Source organism: Vespa crabro, chromosome 4 (assembly GCF_910589235.1).
Source record: "Vespa crabro chromosome 4, iyVesCrab1.2, whole genome shotgun sequence".
Lineage (NCBI taxonomy): Eukaryota > Metazoa > Arthropoda > Insecta > Hymenoptera > Vespidae > Vespa > Vespa crabro.
The window spans coordinates 5,339,173-5,359,263 of NC_060958.1; the positions used below are offsets into that span (position 1 = coordinate 5,339,173).

At 41.2% G+C, this 20,091-nt stretch overlaps 1 protein-coding gene across 1 annotated transcript; it reads right to left on the minus strand.

Moving 5' to 3' along the window:
* Nucleotides 1-571: 571 nt before the first annotated feature.
* Nucleotides 572-2,971, minus strand: LOC124423372 (protein sister of odd and bowel). Its single transcript, XM_046961019.1, has 2 exons — nt 1,752-2,971; nt 572-1,544 (listed from the first exon to the last, which is right to left on the minus strand). Exons 1-2 carry the CDS (start codon nt 2,807-2,809, stop codon nt 1,196-1,198), a joined length of 1,407 nt encoding a protein of 468 aa, XP_046816975.1. The 5' UTR covers nt 2,810-2,971; the 3' UTR covers nt 572-1,195.
* Nucleotides 2,972-20,091: the final 17,120 nt, after the last annotated feature.

Below are 20,091 nucleotides of genomic sequence, written 5' to 3' on the forward strand. Positions count from 1 at the left end.
CCATCGAAAAAGAAACGTAACCCTAGACGCATCGCGGTGTCATGTCCTGCGCACCTGGCGGTCCGGTTCTTTGTAACACGATACACGCGTTTCTTTCTTCCTATCTTTCTTTTTCTCTTATATCCCTCTCCTTAGCCCGACGTTCGATATACTCGGAGGATTAAACGAAAGAGGGAAAAAAAGAAAAAAAAAACAAAAAATAAACTAATAAAAAACAAGAGAGAGAGGGGGGAGAAAGAATAAGAGAAAAAAGAAAGAAAAAAGAAAAGAAAGAATTTCGAATTTGAGAACCTCTCCGGACAAGCGACTTATTTCTACCCTTTCATGTCCGAAGGGAATATATATATGAAGGAAAATGTCCATTTTATAGTTTATATATATATATATATATATATATATATATATATATATATATACACATGTGTGTGTGTGTTTGTGCCGTGTTCTTTTTTAAAAAATAATAATAAAGATTTATTTTACACAAGTACACAGTAGTACACGATGAATGTACACACACGCATATATATACATGTATATATATATGTATATATATGTATATATATATATATATATATATATACATATATATATATATACGTGTGTGTGTGTGTGTGTGTGTACATCGCCTAAATACGACAATGAAATTCCTTTCCTCGTCGTTTGGAAAAGAGAGAACACTTCGTCGTATCGTATTAACATATCAGCATCGTTCGTTATATCTAATTAATATCGTACAACGTAGGTCGAGATAGTTTAATTACAATGTTAACGAGCGATCAACGTTATAATCGTTCGCAATATAAATTATCCTAAAGACGTGCGATTTATATAACACAAAGGAGATATACCTTAAACGATGGCATAATGATAACGAAGATACTAATCCAAATAGGATAGATATGAATCAAAAGAGAATGCTAATTATTTACAAACGCGTCGGAAAAAAGGTAAAAGCCATTTTCGCGAGAAGAAGAACAAAAGAGAAAAACAAAAAAAAACAAAACAAAACATAAATGATTGTTCGTTCGCGCGGTACACAGTTCCCTCGAAGTTTTTGTCGATCTTCATCGAAATCGATTGATCGTTAGGCCATTTTGAAAACTGAAATACAACGAGAGATTGATCGTTAGAATTAAAAATAATCGCAGAACTTTTCTTTCTAAGAAGAACCACGAAAGATCTATTTTAAAACGCGTTAGGACGTCTTCTGAAGGACCACGGTACTCGTGCCAGGTACAGCTATACCTCCCGTTGGTGGCGGCGACGTCGGTACTCCAAGATTATGGGTCAACGAGTGTCGCCTTAAATCGCAATTTCTACGGAATACCTTGCCACAAGAGGCACAGTGATAAGGCTTTATGTCCGTGTGAGTTAACAAATGTGTCTTCAGGTTGCTCCTTTGATTGAAGCTTCTAGCGCAAACGGGACACTTGTGGGGCGATTCCTCCATATGTAGAATCTTGTGAACGGCCAATGTTCTGCTCTGACAAAATCCCTTGCCGCATTCGGCACACTTAAACGGTTTCTCTTTACTGTGAATGTACCTGTAATAATATTCCTTCGAATGTATATTCCTATAGGTAATGAGTTTTATAGTGAGCAAAGATCAACGAAAGCGAATGTAAAAGAGTAAATAAAGAGAGAGAGAGAGAGAGAGAGAGAGAGAGAGGGAGGCAGGGAGGGTGGGAGGGAGGGAGGGAGCGAAGGAGGGAGAGTGAGTAAGTGAGAAAGAGAGAGAATTCTCGACATACCTATGATCTCTGAGATGATCTTGCCGTCGGAAAGCTTTGCCGCAAATATCGCAGGAGTATGGGCGCTCGTCGGTATGAGTCCTCTCGTGAATCAATAGGTTATAGCTCTTGGTGAATTGTCGGCTACAGAACTTGCAAATAAATTGCTTCTTCGGTCTGGATGCTCTACAAGATCTTTGTATACCAGGATCCACGACGGAGGTCGAGGTTGCTTGAAGGGAATTAGAATTGGAGGAATTGGTCGGTGGTGATGATGTGGACGAACAAAGGGAAGACGAGGAGGTAGTGGAAACGTTTATATGAGAGATCGATGGACCGGAATTTGTACGATTTCCTTCGGATATTCGACGTAAGAGTACCTCGTGAGAGGTCGACGAGGTGGTGGAGGATGAGGAGGAGGACGTGGCAACTCCGGTGTCCCTTAAAAGAGTTTCGTCTTCTTCGAGAAGTGCCAGATCCTCTTCTGGATCGGTGACGAATTCTAAACGAGCCCCGTCCTCGTCCTCGTCAATTGATCGAAGTAATTGCTCGGTTTCAAGTTGTTGCTGATGATGCTGTTGTTGCTGCTCCTGTTGCTGCTGCTGCTGCTGCTGATGATGATGATGATGATGCTGATCGTCCTTAGATGCGTCCACCAACGTCGTTATCGTCGTCGAGGTCGTAGACGTAGTGGTGGTAGGGATGAGATTTGCCTCCTCCAAATCTCCGGTCAAAGGGGGCGAACATCTTTGCTGATTGACTCCGGCCGTGGCACCGCTCGCATGAAGACGATGAAGGGTGAGATAGGTTTCGAGTGCTTGAAGATTCAATGCAGCGGCTGCGGCATGACCGGGTGGTAACAAGGCTGCCCTTTGAAGGGCAGCCAATAGAGCACCCTGTAAACCCAGGGCAACGCTCTGAAGCGTTAGATTCGGTAAACTCGATTCTATCGCAAGACTGGTTGCTTCTACTTGCCGGTTATCCTCTTCCGTCATCGTAATCGTCGTATTCGACGAGGAAGATGACGGCACCATCGTCGTTCCTCGCTGATCCTCTTCCTGCTGTTTCTCCTGTTGCATCCTCCACCGTCAACAAGATCGTTCCTGATTAACCTCGGGAACGTAAGTTCTATGTATTTTCCCGGTACCATTGGCAAAGGTGATTACACCTTTAACTATTGGCTCGTTAAAATCCATACGAATAATATGAATAATCGATCAAAGGTAAACGATCCTTTTCGAGGAACCGTTTTCTCATTTCGTCGAATCACTCGTTGCGTCCTTGTATCAATTGTTCTTGTCACGAGGTTATTGCCAATCGGTGGCGTATACGCGATACCTTCGTGGGAAGGTTATAAGGAAAAGAGAAAGCGATGCTCGCGCGAGATGCTGGCGGTGCGAAGGCGCTCCGAAGACTGCTCCTGCCGAGCGCTGCTGGGCACTGCTGGTGGAGCCACCTGGTGGCAGGTATCCGAGTCGAAATGGGTCCGTTCACGAGCGAACGGGCCCCGTATTCGGAAAGATAGAAAGAAAGAGAAGGAAAGAGAGGGAGAGAGAGAGAGAGAGAGAGAGAAAGAGTGAACGAATGAAAGAGAGAGAAAGGGAGGGAATGTGAGAGAAAGAGAGAGAACCCACAGCTGGGCCGTACGCTTCGACGACGGGCTCGGCGTGTAAACGTCGCCGTAACGTAATGGTACGTGCGTGACCGGAGAACGTGCGTATCTCTTTCTCTCTTTCTCTCTCGTTCTTTCTCTTCCTCTTTCTCTTTTCTTTCCCTGTCTGTACGTGCGTGCGGGGGAGTCCTGATGTCGAGAAGAGAGTCGAACGGCGCCTACTATTTTGTCGGGTATCTAGCAAACCAACGCCTCTCTCTCTCTCTCTCTCTCTCTCTCTCTTTCTCTTTCTCTCTACTTTTATTCTCTACAAAGAATTCACGATTACTTCCTCCATTACGATGCTATGGGTTTTTGCTGTTAGAACGTAATGGATAGATCTTGACGCCTAATATTTTATATAATATCTCTGTCCATGTAGAGCGGCGGCTCGTGCTCGTTTGATTCATGCACGAGCTTATTCTTGCGTTAATAAGAGAGAAAGAGAGAAAAAGAGAAAGAGAGAGAGACAGAGAGAGAGAAAGGTAGTAACAAGGTAAAAAGAAATAATAAACATCATCGATATCGCGTTCTCGAAGGTGAGAGAGAGATACATACGTAACATGTTGTACTTCTAGAGAAAAGAAGGTCGAGCATTTAACATCCGATGTGCATATATACATACATACATACATACACACATACATATATATGTATATATATATATTTATATATATATATACAGAATTACATACATAATATACATACATATGTTCATATATACATATATAAAGTGACTTAAAGTTCAAAGTACGAGAAAATGAAAGGGATGATACGAAAAGGGCTGGAAAGAAGTGTTCTCTTCTTGAGAAAATCTCTCTGGTACCGGTGATACCAAACAACATCGTACCCCGCCCTTACGTCCAGCACCTTTACTTCCTTTCGAGTGGTACGGACTCGGTAAAGCCGCAACAATTTACGACGGCAATTAATGCGCGCGAGTAAACCGTGTATAGCGCCTATAGTTAGCTGCCTCTTCGGTCCAGGACACGATGGTACGTTGAATAGAGCAAGAGAAAGAAGGAGAGAAACACAGGGAAAAAGATAGAACGAGAGAGAGAGAGAGAGAGAGAGAAAGAGATAGACAGACAGATAGACAGACAGAGAAAGAGAGACAGAAAGAGTTAGAGAATTCTGTAAGAGCAACTACGGAAGGAAGAAAGGGATAGACGAAGGAGAGCGTTGCAAGATAGAGAGAAAAAAAAGAAAGAAAAAGAAAGAGAGAGAGAGAGAGAAAGATAGTGAGTTGATCGAGAGGAAAAGGTGAGGAGGATAAGAGAGAGAAAGAGAGAGAGAGAGAAGAGAGCCGAAGCAAAGCATCGAGCAGACTAAATAATATTATAGGTGGTGTTCTCACGGTCCCGGGACGCCCGCGGGCCAGCTCGTCAGCCCTCTCTCTTTCTTTCTCTCTCTCTCCCTCTCTCTCTCTCTCTCTCTTCTTTCTCTTCTTCTTCTTCTCCTTCTTCTCCTTCTTCTCCTTCTTCTCTTCTTCTCTTCTTCCTCCCCACCACTAGCACCTTTCACTCCCCCGCGCGCGCGTAAACTTCGCCCACGCCAGGCCCTCCGTCAGTGAGAGACAGAAAAAAGGAGAGAGAGAGAGAGAGAGGGAGAGAGAGAGAAAGAGAGAGAGAACAAACGAACGAACGAACGAATCTCAGCGAATAGAGACGAAGACGCACGACGGGTCAGAGGTCAGCTCGCGCTCGCTGACCGTCACCGCGGACGGTTCCTCCTACCCTCTTTCTATATTCCTCTTCTTCCTTCATCCCTCTCTTCTCCTCCTCCTGATCCTCCAACTTCTTCCTCTTCTTATTCTTTTTCCTTTGACTTTTTACCTTCTCTCTCTCTCTCTCTCTCTCTCTCTCTCTCTCTCTCTCTTTCTCTCTCTCTCTCTATCTCTCTCTCGTTTTATTTTTTGTTTTCATCTACGGCGTCTCCGTTGAGCTCGTCCAATGTTTCCTTCCCATCTCCATCTCTTCCTTGCTCCCTTTCAAACTTCTACACTCTCTCTCTCTCTTTCTCTCCTACTCGATTCTCTCTTCCTTTCCTGCTTAGAAATATCCCAACAAATTCGCCTAATCGACCGATGAATTATGCGACCAAATCATTTCGTCTCGTTTATCTAGAGACAAGATTTCACACGATCTTGATATTTTTTTTTTTTTTCATGTACCCGTTTGATAAATATTCGTCGTCTTAATGTCTACTTTCTCTCCTTTTTCGAACATCGATCGACGAAATTAACAACACTTTAATTATCAGTTAATTGTCTTTTCAATTATCTGTTAAATATTCGTCAACAGATCCTCTTAATCAATCGAAGAATTATTCGTTTCATTCATCCCATAGATACAATTTTTTACAAATTTCCTATCCTTTCAAGTATCTATTTGATACATATTTATTTTACACGTTATCCGTTTTAATATCTGCTTTCTTTACTTCTCGAACGTCGATCGACAGAATTTAAACCACTTAAGATAGTTGCTCTTTAAGCTGCCTCTTAGAAATATCCCAACGAATTATCCTAATCGATCGATGAATTATTCTATTAAATCATTTCATTTCGTTCATCCGATTATACAATTTCACACGGACTTGGCATTTTTTCAATTATCTATTTGACAAATAATTATTTTACACGATGTCGTTTCGATATTTTCTTTATTTCTTTCTAGAATATTGATCGACACAATTTACGTTCCTTTTAAATATCGCATAATTGCCCTTTCAATTGCCTCTTAGAAATATAACAATGAATTCGCTTAATCAATCGATGAATTATACGTACCAAATCATTTTTGTTTCGTTAAATCCCAAAGAATACAATTTCTCAGAAACTTGAAATCCCTTCAAATATACATAAATCGATAAATATTTTTTACGGTACGGTGTCGTACAAATATCTTCTTTCTTTCCTTCTCGAATATCGATCGACACAATTTACACGACTAAAATCACGGGTAACTGCCCTTTTAACTTTGCCTGGCAAAAGGTTAGAAGCGCCATTAGTCTCGTCGACAGATAAAGTAACGCGGCGTGACATGAGAAATTCCTCGCGATCAACGCTCTCTCCATTTAAACACAAAAGAGGATCCCCGGCGAAGCTTCTCTACGTGATCCTATCACGATTTTCCCCTAACCGTCGTACCCTTTCGATGTCTTTGTATATACGTACAAACTATACGACACGAATTCAAAGATCGATCGTGACAAGAAATGATCGAACGTGCGCGGCACACTTTCGATTATTGTATATCTATCTTCATCTTCATCTTCTTCTTCTTCTTCTTTTTCTTCTTCTTTTTTCTCATTATCTTCTTTCTTTTATCCTTTAATGCAAAGATTCCCAAACCTTTTTGATCGTGTAACTCTTCAAAAAATTCTCCAAAAATATTTCTCCTAGTATTCTTACACATTGTTTTTGAACAACGAATTTCTACCTTCCCCGTTTAATTTAATCAGCCATTAAATGAAACAAGTAATAATATTTTGCATACTTTATTCGTCCAATGAAACGAAAACTTTACAAAAAAAAAGTCCCTATCATGAATAATATAAAATTTAACAATTATTTACAGTCACGCGGAATTCCTTGAGATGAAATCCCAATGATTTTAACGAAAGGCACTTTTGAAAGAATAGCTACTTGTAAAGTACGAAAATCCTGAGGATTAAAGAAGTAATGAGAAAAAAAAAGTAAGGAGAAGAAAAAGAAAAAAGAAGAAGAAAAAAAAAAGAAGAAGAAGAAGAAACAAGAAAGAATTGCCCTAATAGAGATGTCACTCGTAGAAAGGTGAAATAATCATATCGCCATAAAAGATCGCAAGCTTCGTGGTCGATCTTTCGATCGGTCTTTCTGATGCCAAGGAAGATACGATCCAGAAGAGAAGAAGGGTTTGGACGGTACGAAAGTCTTTGGAGAGAAGGTACGAACCCCTTCTTTTTCATGCGTGAGAAGGATCTTTCTTTCTCTCTCTCTCTTTCTCTCTCTCTCTCTCTCTCTCTCTTTTTCTCTTTCTCTTTCTCTCTCTATCTTCCTCTCTTGTAGCCTTGTTCGCGCGTTGATCTTGTTTCTTCTTCGATGCCGTGAAGCTCACTCAGAGGGAGGCCGCGACTTCCCGCCGCGTAGATAATTAGATCGCTACTAACCACCTCCACTTTGACGCATCTTCACTTCCGTACTTGCGTACACACGCTGGCGCTTCTTCCTTTTTCTGCCCCCCTCTCTCTTTCTCTCTCTTTCTCCCTCTTCCTCTGTCTTCGTCTCTTTTTCTCTTATTATTTTTCCTCTTTCTTGCCTCTTCTTCATCCTCGTAACTCTCATCTTCGCTCTTTCTCTATTCTTTCGATTATGCTCCCCCGCGGACCAGGATATCGAAAGAAATTAATCCTTTTCGTTCGTCCCGATCCTTCTTTATAATAATTTTTGATGATCGATCGTCCCGAATCGCGAATCGAATGGATAGGTAAGGGGTAGGCTAGGGATCGAGAGAGAGAGAGAGAGAGAGAGAGAGAAAACGTCAAGGGGATAAGAATAAACGAGGAAGCTCGAAATATTAGCGATATTTGAAACGCTATGATATTTAAATATAAAAAAGCATGGAATTGAAAAACGGAAATAGCGATTCTAACGTTTAAAGTAATATAAACCGACGATAAGGGGCGCGCCCACTATTTTTTTCCAAGCAACCGAATAAAGTGCTCCCTGTCGAGAGTCCGGTATATTATCCTCCCTCTTGGTTTGCTGCGTTAACTCGATCCGGCAAAATAAATGTGATACTTTCAGCACCGCCGCCTCTTATTCTTGCCTCGTCGAGTCAGTCTCGCTTAACACGCATAAATAACGCATAACTCCTGTGCTTGCTCGACGAAGGGAACCTTTTCGAGAAAAAGGTGGCTAGAAGAACTGCTTTATCTTTGGCCCTTTTTCGGCTACGAGTAGTAGACAGGAAGAGAGAGAAAGAGAGAGGGGGAAAAAAGAAGTGAAAAAGAGAGAAACAGAAAAAGTTTTTCGACAAGGGAACGTATCACCAGGAGGCAAAGCGTGATTCCATTAGTCAGAACCTCACCACCGACACGCACGGTTTAAAGCACCGTTTACACGCTCCAGCTGTTCGCTTTACTTTTCTTTTCGTCTTTCAAGTCACAACGAGTACAATTTTACATCCTCCCTCCACCACACTCCTTCACAAACCTTCTCTCCCGCCATATTTATATCTACTTCCTTTTTTTTTTTTTTTAATTAATCAAAAAGTACCGATTATATTATTTCCAAACGTTAATCGCTTTTAGCGTAAAAGAGAATAAAAATTTTTACGATCACCCTTATTGTCGAATGATTTTCCACGCAATAACTCGGAAAAAAATTTTCGAAGGGGAATTAAACGGTATAGATAGATAAATAGATAGATAGATAAATAGATGGATAAGATAGATAGATAGATAGATAGGTAGATAAAGCCCAAACCTGATCGTCAAACGTATCAGCCGCGTGCGAGGAAGCAACCGCGGGACGCATCAACAGGCGTTGACCGCATGCGGTGTAAACTCGCCTTCAGGGGACCTGGAGTTACCCTCGAAACCCCTGGCGGGGGGTCTCTGCACCGACTTCTTCTCCTTCCTCTTTTTTAAAAGTAAGCATCCCTGTCACCGATAGTGATTTGTTGAGTATATTTGCATTTTAGATTTAGGTTGCCGCGCCTGCTCCCTCTTCTATCTATCTTTTTCTCTTCAACCATTTTCTCACCCCTCCTAGCCCCTTTACTCCCGCGTTCCCTATATAGAAGCCGCACACCTATGATCATCTTTTTTTCTCTCTTTCTCTCTCTCTCTTTTTCTCTATCTATCTATCTATCTCTTTTTCTATCTCTCTTTATCTTCGTTCGTTCGATTTCAGGTGGTATCTACGAAGGCGTACGACGAAAGCCGAAGTCGTGCTGAGGGCGAGGAATAAAGAAGCGATGCCGATGGTTTTGCTGGAGGTGGAGCAGAGACGAGTCGAGGAGAATTTGGTCGGTTCAGGAATGACATTAGTCATACACCATCCCCCGATCGCCAGCGAGGGGACTTGTTTATGCACGTTTAAAGAATGATTAGGCGGCAGCGTCGCGACGGGGGGCGTCTTGCCATCCCTCTTTCTTTCTCCTCTCCTCCCTCTTACTCATAATTCTTCCTCTTTCCATCGTTCCTTCTTTCACTACCTTCCTTTCGTCCCATCCACCCTGACGACGAGATCCTCCTCCTCCTCCTCCTCCTACTTCTCTGTCTATCTCTCTATCTCTCTATCTATCTATCTTTGTCTCTTTCTCTCTCTCTCTCTCTCTCTTTCTTTCTCTCTCTCTCTCACTCTCTCGCTGTCTTTCTTCCTCGTAAACTCCTCAGAGTGACCACACAATTTTATCGACAGCTGCACTCTCCTACGATCCTATACGAGACCGAGAGACGTCCCTTTGATCGATCGTTTCGAGACTTTCATGGATGGATCACCGGATCTTTGCGTACAATGGAAGCTTGATAGAGTCGAACGTCGCAAGATTTTCTTCTTCTTCGTCTTTTTCTTTTTCATTTTTTTTCCTCTCTAATAAGATAGTTTCTAACGAACAGAACAGAGTGTTCAGGACTTGTCCCTTTTCCTTATAACATTTTCGATATTTCGAGTTTCGTGAATTCCATCGTTCGAATTGTTCTTGAAATGTATCCCTTAATAGGGATACCGCCTTTCTTCGACCGCCATTATTAACCCCCCCGAATTTTCTTCTTTTCGTTCTTTCTTTCTTTCTTTTTTTTTTATTTTTACTTTTTCTTTTTCTTTACTTTTAACACGGGAGAACATTGCCCACAGGATAATTCCAGTTAGTAACGGCTTTTACTATGTTACTCGGCCTCCGCTCAGCTCGCGCTATTATTATTAATTCCGGGTTTCTCTTTCTTTCTTTCTTTCTCTCTTTCTTTCGCGAACGTCAGTAAGTAGTTACTTCTCGGTTTACTGCTGTGAGAAAAAGCCCTCCCGGTTCGGCAGGTTCCGCGCGAGGAAGGAGCCAAAAGTAGCCAGGGCAGCTAGCTCATTCCTTTTTTTACACGATACGAAAGAATGCAGGAACCGGTGGTGACACAGAACCGGTGCTTGTACACAGAGCAAGGTGCAAGGAATGAATGTTAATAAACCGATAATGAGATACCAAGTTGAGGAGATTGGGGAAGAGATAAAAAGAAGAATAAAGAATCAATAATTGATCCTTTGATTTTTTCTTTCTTTTTCTTTTTATTTTCTTTTTTTTTAGATTCTGGATTTCTCTCTATCTCTCTCTCTCATTCTCTATCTTTCTCTCTTTCTCTCTCTCTCTCTCTCTCTCTCTCTCTCTCTCTCTCTCTCTCTCTCTCTCAGTCTCTCTCGGTCTCTCCGTCACTTTTTCTTCTTCAGAAGGTCGAAGGTCAGTCTTGATACATAACATGACCAACGTCATACTTAAAAACCAATACGGACGTCGCCTTGCGAAAGTCAAATAAAAGTTTTCTCTTTTCTTCTTTGTCTTTTTCTTCTTCTTCTTCTTCTCTCGGCGACAGGAAGGAGCTGAAAAAATAGACAGGAAGAGGACGATCTCGCGTTCGCCACGCGCGAGATCGTTCAATGTAGAGAGGAGCTTCCAGGAATGCTTGGCCCGTGTAAGGCGGACCGAACCCAGCGACGGATCCGGCCACGACCTGCTCTCTCTCTCTCTCTCTCTCTCTCTCTCTCTCTCTCTCTCTTTCTCTTTCTCTTACTCTCTCTCTCTCTTTCTTTCACCAACTAAGAACATCGAAACGCAGGACGTATTGCTCTGTCACCCAAGGACCGCCGATCTATTAGTTATGAATATTGTTGCCCACGGCGATACATGTCCAGGACCGCGTGGCGTTCTCCCGAAAATATGTACGTGGACCCGCATACTACATACGTGCGTTCGCTCGTCGTCGCGAGCAAGCAACGCGACGGCCATATTCATTCCAAAATGTCACGTAAAGTATAGACGTCCAAAAGGTAAAAGCAACCTGGGATCTTGTTGTACGTAATATATATATATATATATTAGAGGATGTATGTGTGTCTGCGTATATACGTGCGTGTGCGCTCGTGCGCGTACTCGTTTGAATTTTAACAAATTCACTAAGATATAGTCCTTCGTTGGAAATTGGATCGTCCGTTCGATCATGAAAAAGGATCCAGAATCTTTCGAAGTTACTCTCCTTCGTGGCAGCGATTTAAATTCTTTCGCGCCAGAGTGGAGAATTTTTTTGTTACGATATATATATACATATATATACATATATACATATATATATATATATATATATATATATATATATATATATATATATAGGGTGAGGAGGCTTCAATCGAAAGGGTGCCGAAGGATCAAGGTTCAGGTCGAGAGTTCGCACGGGTGTAAGTCTAGATAGACTGTAATTTCATCGAACCTTCCAATCTTTCCTGATCTCTCTCGGGGGGGAAGAAATTTTTTAACATTTTTTCTTAACCAATGCTAAGAAGGAAATCTATTTTTGTAGGTAAAATGTGATTAAATTTTTGATTAGGAGATAACGAAAGAAATAAAAGAAAAGAAAAGAAGAAAGAAAGAAAGAAAGAAAGAAATCGAACGACTAGATCAAGTGTGTGGCGTTGAAGTATCTCGGAGATACTTCGGTCTTGCAACGGAGAAGATGCATAGTGAAGAAGAAGAAGAAGAAGAAGAAGAAGTAGGAGGAGAAGAAGAAGAAGAAGGAGTAGGAGGAGAAGAAGAAGAAGAAGGAGTAGGAGGAGAAGAAGAAGGAACGGCGAGGGAAGGGCGGTGAGCGCGGGTCGCCATTAAGCGGACCCCCTGCCGCGTGGCCCGCGGCAACCCTTCACAAAAAACTGTAATTGGAAATACTTTTCCTCCTTTTTTCCTGAAATAATTTATGAATCTTCCACCGGTCAGGCTGCAAAGGGCTGAGCGCGCGGCTTCCAGGCTCTCCTTCGTTCTCCCGTTCCTACGGGATTTCACGAGTAGGAACCGATCGGTGAAGCAACCAACGATCATGACTATCTCTCTCTATCTCTCTCTCTCTCTCTTTCTCATACAAACACACAGATACACACATATACATACACACTCTTTCAAATAATGAACCAACATCTCTCGAAAGCAGCTCGACAGTCGGCCCGATCGTAGAAAAGAGGTGCTGCAGGACGAACGATGCTATGCCAAAGAAGAAGAAGAAGAAGAAAAAGAAGAAGAAGAAGAAGAAGAAGAAAAAGAAGAAGAAGAAGAAGAAGAAGAAGAAGGAGGAGGAGGAGGAGGAGAAGCAGAAGGAGGAAGAGGGATGAGAGGTAGGAGAAATAGAGGAGAGAGACCGATTCGTGTTTCAGACACCCCGCTGAGTCGAAGCGGAGGTGTGTCCTCTCTCTCTTTCTCTCTTTCTCTCTCTGTCTGTCTTTCTCTTTTTCTCTCTTTCACAGAGACATTCGGAGGATGTGTCTACTACGGCAGGTTACGTGCTAAGGTTTAGCGTTATCGATTTTGCGTAATGCTGACACACTTTCTTCTTAAGCGAAATCGTTTATGACTATGGAACGACGTCGGGGCCCTTTTAAGATCCCTCGAGATGCGTCAAGATTTATGATATATCGCCATGTATTCCTTTCTCTCTCTCTCTCCCCTCCTCCCTCTCTCTCTCTCTCTCTCTCTCTCTATCATCTTTTGTTCCGTGTCCATGTAAACTTTCTCATTGTCTGTCTTCCATTCCAGCAGCTCGTGTCCTTTCCCAATAAAAAGTTAACTTCGAACGTATAACGATCGTATCGCCAAGAAAGAGTGGGAAAGGGTGAAGAAGATGAGAGAGAGAGAAAGAGAGAAAGATGGTCGCTCCTTATTTCGTGCTCGAAGACATCCCGCTGAGACAGGGTGGAGGTGAGGCCTCTTTAGAGTCTTACGAGGACCTATACAGCAGCCTTCGGATGCCGTTATCAATTTGCGTGATTTTTCGGATTCATAATGAAGACGCAATGCGCTTCCCCCTTCTCCTTCTTCTTTTTTGGCGCACGAGCACTGTTCGATAGAAAGAGAAACAGAGAGACACAGAGACAGAGACAGAGAGATAGATAGACAGAGAAAGAAAGAAAGAAAGAGAGAGAGAGAGAGAGAGAGAGAGAGAAAGAGAGAGAGACGAAGGAGCGGCGCTCCAGGAGCCTTTCGTCCTTCGTCATCACGAAGATCGTTTTGATCGGCCAATCGGCGGACGAACCTCTCGATGGTAATTACGATCGTGCCACCCAGGACGATCCAGGTAAAACGTCCGATCGAAGAAGTGAAAATGAAATGAATCTTACGTTTGATATTCCTTCTGTTATATTTTTCCATGGTCGAATGTATAAAGAAAGAAAAAAAATAAATAAATAAAAAAAAAATAAAAATAAAGAAAAAGAAAAGGAAAGAAAGAAGAAAGAGTCACAATGGTCGATATGGCGATCGAGATACAACCATCGATCGTCCTCTCGTTACGAGCAATCGATCGATCGGACGGTCGGTTCGTCGGTCGGTTGGTCGATCGATCCATGGATCGATCGATGGACGTTACGGTCTTTTCTTGTACGATGGAGAATACGTAGCTTTACGTTCGAACGAGACACGACAGGTCGACCCTGGTGCTCGACCTCTATGCATCTAAATTGGCTGCGCTCTCATTCGTCATGCAGCGCCTCGTTTCCCCATTGATGATCGCTCGCGTATCTTCTTCGTGGGAAGTGCCGCTCGTGCTTCTTCTTCTTCTTCTTCTTCTTCTTCATCTTTTTCTTCTTCTTGTCCCTTTTCTTTTTTTTTCAAATTCTCGTATCAAATTACGAATAGAAAGTATAATATATCCGATTTGTTTAATAATCGGCTATCGTTATCGGCTATAGTTAGAAGAGTAGGAATATCCTGTTTTATCGAACGCCATTGTGTTAAAACTCGCGACTACTAAGACAAGACGTTTCTCAACTGGCTGACAAAAGGCAAGAATAAGACAACGCGAGAGAGCGGTGAGCGACCAAAGAAAGGTATCTATAGAAGAAGAAGAAGAAGAAGAAGAAGAAGAAGAAGAAGAGAAAGAAGAAGGAGAAGAAACGGCCCTTCATCGTCGCCCAACGCGTAAAAACCTTTTCTCCGTGAGATGTCACTTATTAATTCTCCTATTCTCTTGGAGGCAGCAAAATGAATAGCGCGGGAGCTGGCGGATCCCGAACTCCGCCTCCGACGAATCGCTCGGGTAAAGAAATTCTTTCGGTGAGAAAAGACAGAAGGTGGACGGACGAGACTCTCGACGGAAACGAGACGTATACCATATTCCGGATGAGTATTAGGCGACCGTGGAAAGGTCAAAAAATTTTTTTTCGCTACCTGAGAAGAGATCGTTCCTAGTTTACCACAGGTATAGAGATCGGTATATAGGTATATAAAGAGCAACAGCAAGAATAGCAACGGCTGCAGCAACAGCACTTTTAGGATCTCTCTAGGACGTTGATCCTATTGCTCTTTCGGGAAATGCAAAATGATTAATAATATTTCATAGGGAAGGGGTTAAGAATCTCTCAAAGAGGGAAAAAAAAATGATGACATCGTGTCAAAGAAAAGTGACTGTCTGACCCATGTACTTTAGTTACAAAATTTTAATGGAAGAACAAACGCCCAAAAAAGCTATAGATATATCTTTTAGAAAATACTTTTCGAAACGAAACGAGTAGAGAGAGAGAGAGAGAGAGAGAAACGCATTCGCACAGCGTAGGATAATCAAGCAGGTAGTCATCTATCGGCCCCGAATGAATAATACCCATGGTCCCGTGCTCGTGTCCGTGCTGGAGATGCGTTCGTGGAAGAAAAGAAAAAGAAAGAAACAAAAAAAAGAAGAAGAAAAAAAGAAAAAAGATCAAAATAAAAAAAGGCAGCTGAGCGAGAGGGCTAGCAAGAGGGCGAGCAGCGAGAGGGCGAATGAGAGGGCGAGGGTGTCGCGATTCCCTGCTGAGCGCTGATGGGACTCTTGGGACCTAGGGGCCTCTCTGGCGCACGATTTCGGTAATTACCTTCTTCGTTCGGTGCCAATTACGCCGCGACTGATTTACATAAAGCAACGCTACGAGAGAACCACAGGGCCACAGTGTTGTATGATATATTTCCCATTGTTCTGACAAAGAATTACACGAATAAAAATCGAACGAATTTTCTCTAATCCCTCAAATACTAATCATCATCAAGGATGTTGATTAGTAGAGAAGACCGACTTCGTTCTCTAATACTGATCGTGAAGAAAATTCTCTTCGCTTTTAACTGCCTACGTACAACGCGTCTGCAATTATACCTAATTACTTACATATCCCACCTGAGAATAATTCCAAGGATCTTCCCATTTGACAGACGTCATTACTTACTTCGCAAGTAGAAACATCGAGGAGGCGTAGCGGTTAAGTGTTACGCGGATAACAGACAGGTGAATATACTTATGCTCCTTGTTCATAAATTATTTACGAAAAGGTACCATCTGAAGGAACTTGTACGTTTCATTAGGATGGAATTCTCACGGAATATCCTTTAATCAATAATTATCATACTGCCGCTTCTATTCTCGAATTACATTCAATTATAAAGATACTTGTACATCTCTATAAAATTTACTATCATACTAGGCGCATATACACACATATACGTATATATATATATATATATATATATATATATATATATATAACTTATAAAGAAAAAAGTATCGGAAGTTCTCCTTTTCACGAACGGACTCTCGCCCATGACCTCTACTGGATGAGAGTATATATCGAAGGAATCTCTCTGGTCAGCCTCCAAAGCTGTCAATTTCAAGAGGCAAATAGTTGGCAGAAAAGAAGGTTGCCACCGGGTCTCCTAAGGGACTCTGAGATACCCCGCTGCGTAAAATTGTCTTTTGCCTTCCGCTGACCGCGACTCTGCTCGATCCCAAACCGTGTAATTATTCGAGCGCTCGTAACTTATATCCACGTCATATGGATACTAGTGGGTAACCGTAGAAAGGAATCGAAGATAGCGGATCGCCGTTTTCGTTTCTTTATTCTCTGAAACAGAAATTATTTAGCACCTAACTCTCTCTCTCTCTCTCTCTCTCTCTCTCTCTCTCTCTCTCTCTTTCTCTCTCTATCTCTATCTCTCTCTTTCTTTCTCTCTCTCTTTCTTTCTCTCTCTCTATCTCTCTCTCTCTTTCTCTCACTCTCTCTATCTCTATCTCTATCCCTCTCCTCTCTCTCTGTCTCTTCTCTCTGTCTCTCTCTCTCTTCTCTTCTATATCTATCTTTCTCTTTATGAAATACCTTGTTTTTTCTTTGTTTATTTTTATTTCTTCTTTCTATTCCCTTCGTCTCCAACCTTCGACCTTCTTAAGCTGAAACCTCAAAACTTCGATCTCTGAGTGGAAAGAAAAAAAAAAAAATAAAACAAAACAAAAGTATCGAAGATATCGTTTAAATCCCCATATTAAAAGAATAAAAGATGACAAAATTCGCATTGAATAAAATAGTCGTGAAAATATTTGTCAAGGCTCATCAGGGAGTCGGCTAAAGATAGATAATAAAAAAAAAAAAAACAAACAAACAAACAAGACGAAAAAAAGCAAAAAAGAAAAATTAAAGAAAAAAAAAACAAAATTAAAAAGAAGAAAAAAAAGAGAAAAAAACATGGTGGGAACGTTCGAAGAATGAGGATTTCTATAAGCGCAGGTCGTCCGTTACGCGAGTAACCCCGTTGGCGTCGGCCCGAAGAAAAGGTAATTACCAGTGAATTCCCGAGGTCGTCTAGGCTAGATGAGACCATCAACGCACAGCAGGGAATCGCGACACCCTCGTCTGCCTTTTTGGCCGTCGTCGAGAGGTCAGAGAGGAACCCATATTACTCATCTACATTTTGCTTTCCCCTACATTTCTTTATTTTTTTCTTTTCTTTTTTTCTTTTTTTTATATATTAGTTATTTTCAATGTCCATCTAGTTTTCTCTCTCTGTCTCTCTCTCTTTCTTTACTTTCTCGTGTTAAGTTTCATTTACAAGAAAATTAGAAAGATTAATACCCGACTAATGAATTATCTCCATTAATAAAGCTCGCTTCGAATGATTTAAAAAAGAAGAAAAGAAAAAAAGAAAAAGAAAGAAAAATCTTACACAAACAAGATAAATATAGATAGATATAGAGAGAAAGAGAGAGAGAGAGAGAGAGAGAGAAAGAGAAAATAAAGAAAAAAAATTAAAAAAATAAATAAATAAAAAAGGTGCAATTTTTTCATTTTTCCCTTCATCCACGTGCCCACTACCAACACGACTACGGGCTATAATCTTTATTGCACTTGTTATCCGATGAATTTCGAAACTATCGCACCGTTGCGATGTGAGAGATAGCCTTAACATATATACAACGGCAGTGAGTTAGTTGGAAAGAAAGAGCCGCTGCCGTCCTATTTCTTCTGCCGTCACGCGCTTTTATGATACCCCGACATAAAATTTGGATTCCACCGCAAAGACGCGAGAGAGAAGGAGGGAAAAGAGAGAGAGAGAGAGAGAGAGAGAGAGAGAAAGAGAGAGAGAGAGAGAAAGAGAACCTTGGCTTACGGTGGACGAGAGAAGGTCTCTTTAATTATATCGGCGGAACCCTTCCTTCTCGATATCGCTCGTAATTCAGCGAACACATCCACCTCTTTTTTCAAGACACAACCCACGACCCTGATATCTCCCCCTACGATACTGGAGACATGATCCTTCCTCATCCTTTCTAACTACTTAAACTTTTTTTCTCTCCCCTTATCTGTGACAAATTTCCCAAATTTCTTATACAATACGTAATACGACGTCGAACATTGTAATCATTAACACGATAATATTTGCTCATCCTAATTAATAATTACTCCTCCTTTTCAACACTTTCTCGATGAATCAAAGAAGTTAATCCTTCGAAATATCTTAAGTATTATAACGAAACGGAACGAAATAGAACAGAACGAATTAATTATGATAGAATGATTTGTAACTATAACTAAGTATAATATAATAGATAAATACGTTACGTACGTTTTTCTTAAGGGAGTCAAGTCAGTCAGTCAGTCAGTTAGTCAGTCAAGGAGATTCGTCAAATGATATTTTGTAAGGACATCTTGAACGTTTACGAACGATCGTTTTTATCGCGAGAGGAGAGAAATGAATATGCACGAGTGAAAAATAAATGGATAGAGAGAGAAAGAGAGAGAGAGAAAAAAAGATGAAGGGGCAGGGTGAAGACTCGTAACCCGGTGCGGAGGTCATTGGGCTTCAAAGAGACAATTAATGTGCCATGAGCACAATGCCGGACACGACGGATGGTCAGGACCAGTGAAAAAACGAATGTCCCACCACGGTCTCTCTCTCTCTTTCTCGATTCTTTCTTTTTTTCTTCATTGTATATGAACTCGATGTGAAACAAGATGAACTATAGAAATTTATATATATATATATATATATATATATATATATATATATATATATATATATATATATACCTCGAATATAGAGGGTCATTTCTTTTAAATAGAATTTAACATCCCGAAATTTCACCAAATTTTCTACTCTATGATAAATATAAAACAAAAAAAAAAAAAGAAAAAAAATAGGAGAGAAAAGAAAAGAACTTAGCTTCCTATCTCATTCTTTTTCTTTCTTCCTTCTTTTCTCTTTTCTATTTCTTTTTTTTTTCTTTTTTGAAAGAGAGAGAGAGACCAAATAGTCAGCGCTAAAACTTTCCCCTTTTCTCAACCTCCCTTTCTCAGGATTCTCTCTCTCTCTCTCTCTCTCTCTCTCTCTCTCTCTCTCTCTCTCTCTCTCTCTGAGAGTCGCGTTTAATAATTGGCTTCGTTCAAAACCGCACTCCGCGACGAATTCTCTTCCCTCTTCTATTTTCTACCTTCTTCGAGAGTCTCATCGTCTCTCCTTTTCTATTTCGCGGCCCAAAAGGAAAACCGACTTACGAGACATATACACGTATACATACACATATATATCCTCTCTCTCCTTTTTTCTTTCTTACTCTTTACACTCTCTTTTGATCTATGCATTGACTACATGATGCCACGTGGGAACTCGAAGATATTTTTACGTTTCGCCATTCATACGGTCCCGCTATAACAGATTGTTTCGTGGAAAGAAGTTAGAAGAAGAAAAAGAAAAAGAATAAAAAAAAGAAAAAGAAAAAGGAGAGAGAGAGAGAAAGAAAAAAGAGAAAAAGAGACAGATACTTCCCCTTTCTTTTCTATCGTTCAGGTCCTGCCGTTGATACGAACCAACCACTTACCAACTAATGACGCGCTGAGAGAGCGAGGAGAATGATCATAAAAGTCTCACAAGTGGTTCGTTTTGTCTCTCTGCTGTCTCAGTTTCTTTCTTTCTCTCTTTCTTTCTTCTTCCTCCTCCTCCTCCTCATTCTCTTCTTCCTCTTCATCTCCTTTCGTTCATTCTTCGTTTATTTGCACGCGTGGGCTGAGCCCATTCCCGGTGTGATCTAGTCGCGATCATCAAAGGAATCCGCTTTACCGCTTTAGGGTTTAGATCGTCAAGTTAACATGAGATCAATACCATGACCGAAACATCCGTGAACATTTGGAAATCGGAAGTCTAACGGAACCAAATGTTGAATGATCATATATGAATAAAAGACAGAACACAT

What these genes read in the sequence shown, in the direction of transcription:
- LOC124423372 (XM_046961019.1), bottom strand. Translation starts at nt 2,809, where the DNA reads ATGCAACAGGAGAAACAGCAGGAAGAGGATCAGCGAGGAACGACGATG. An exon ending in GATCATCTCAGAGATCATAG is followed by an intron (nt 1,545 to 1,751) that starts GTATGTCGAGAA and finishes ATATTATTACAG; the next exon opens with GTACATTCACAGTAAAGAGA.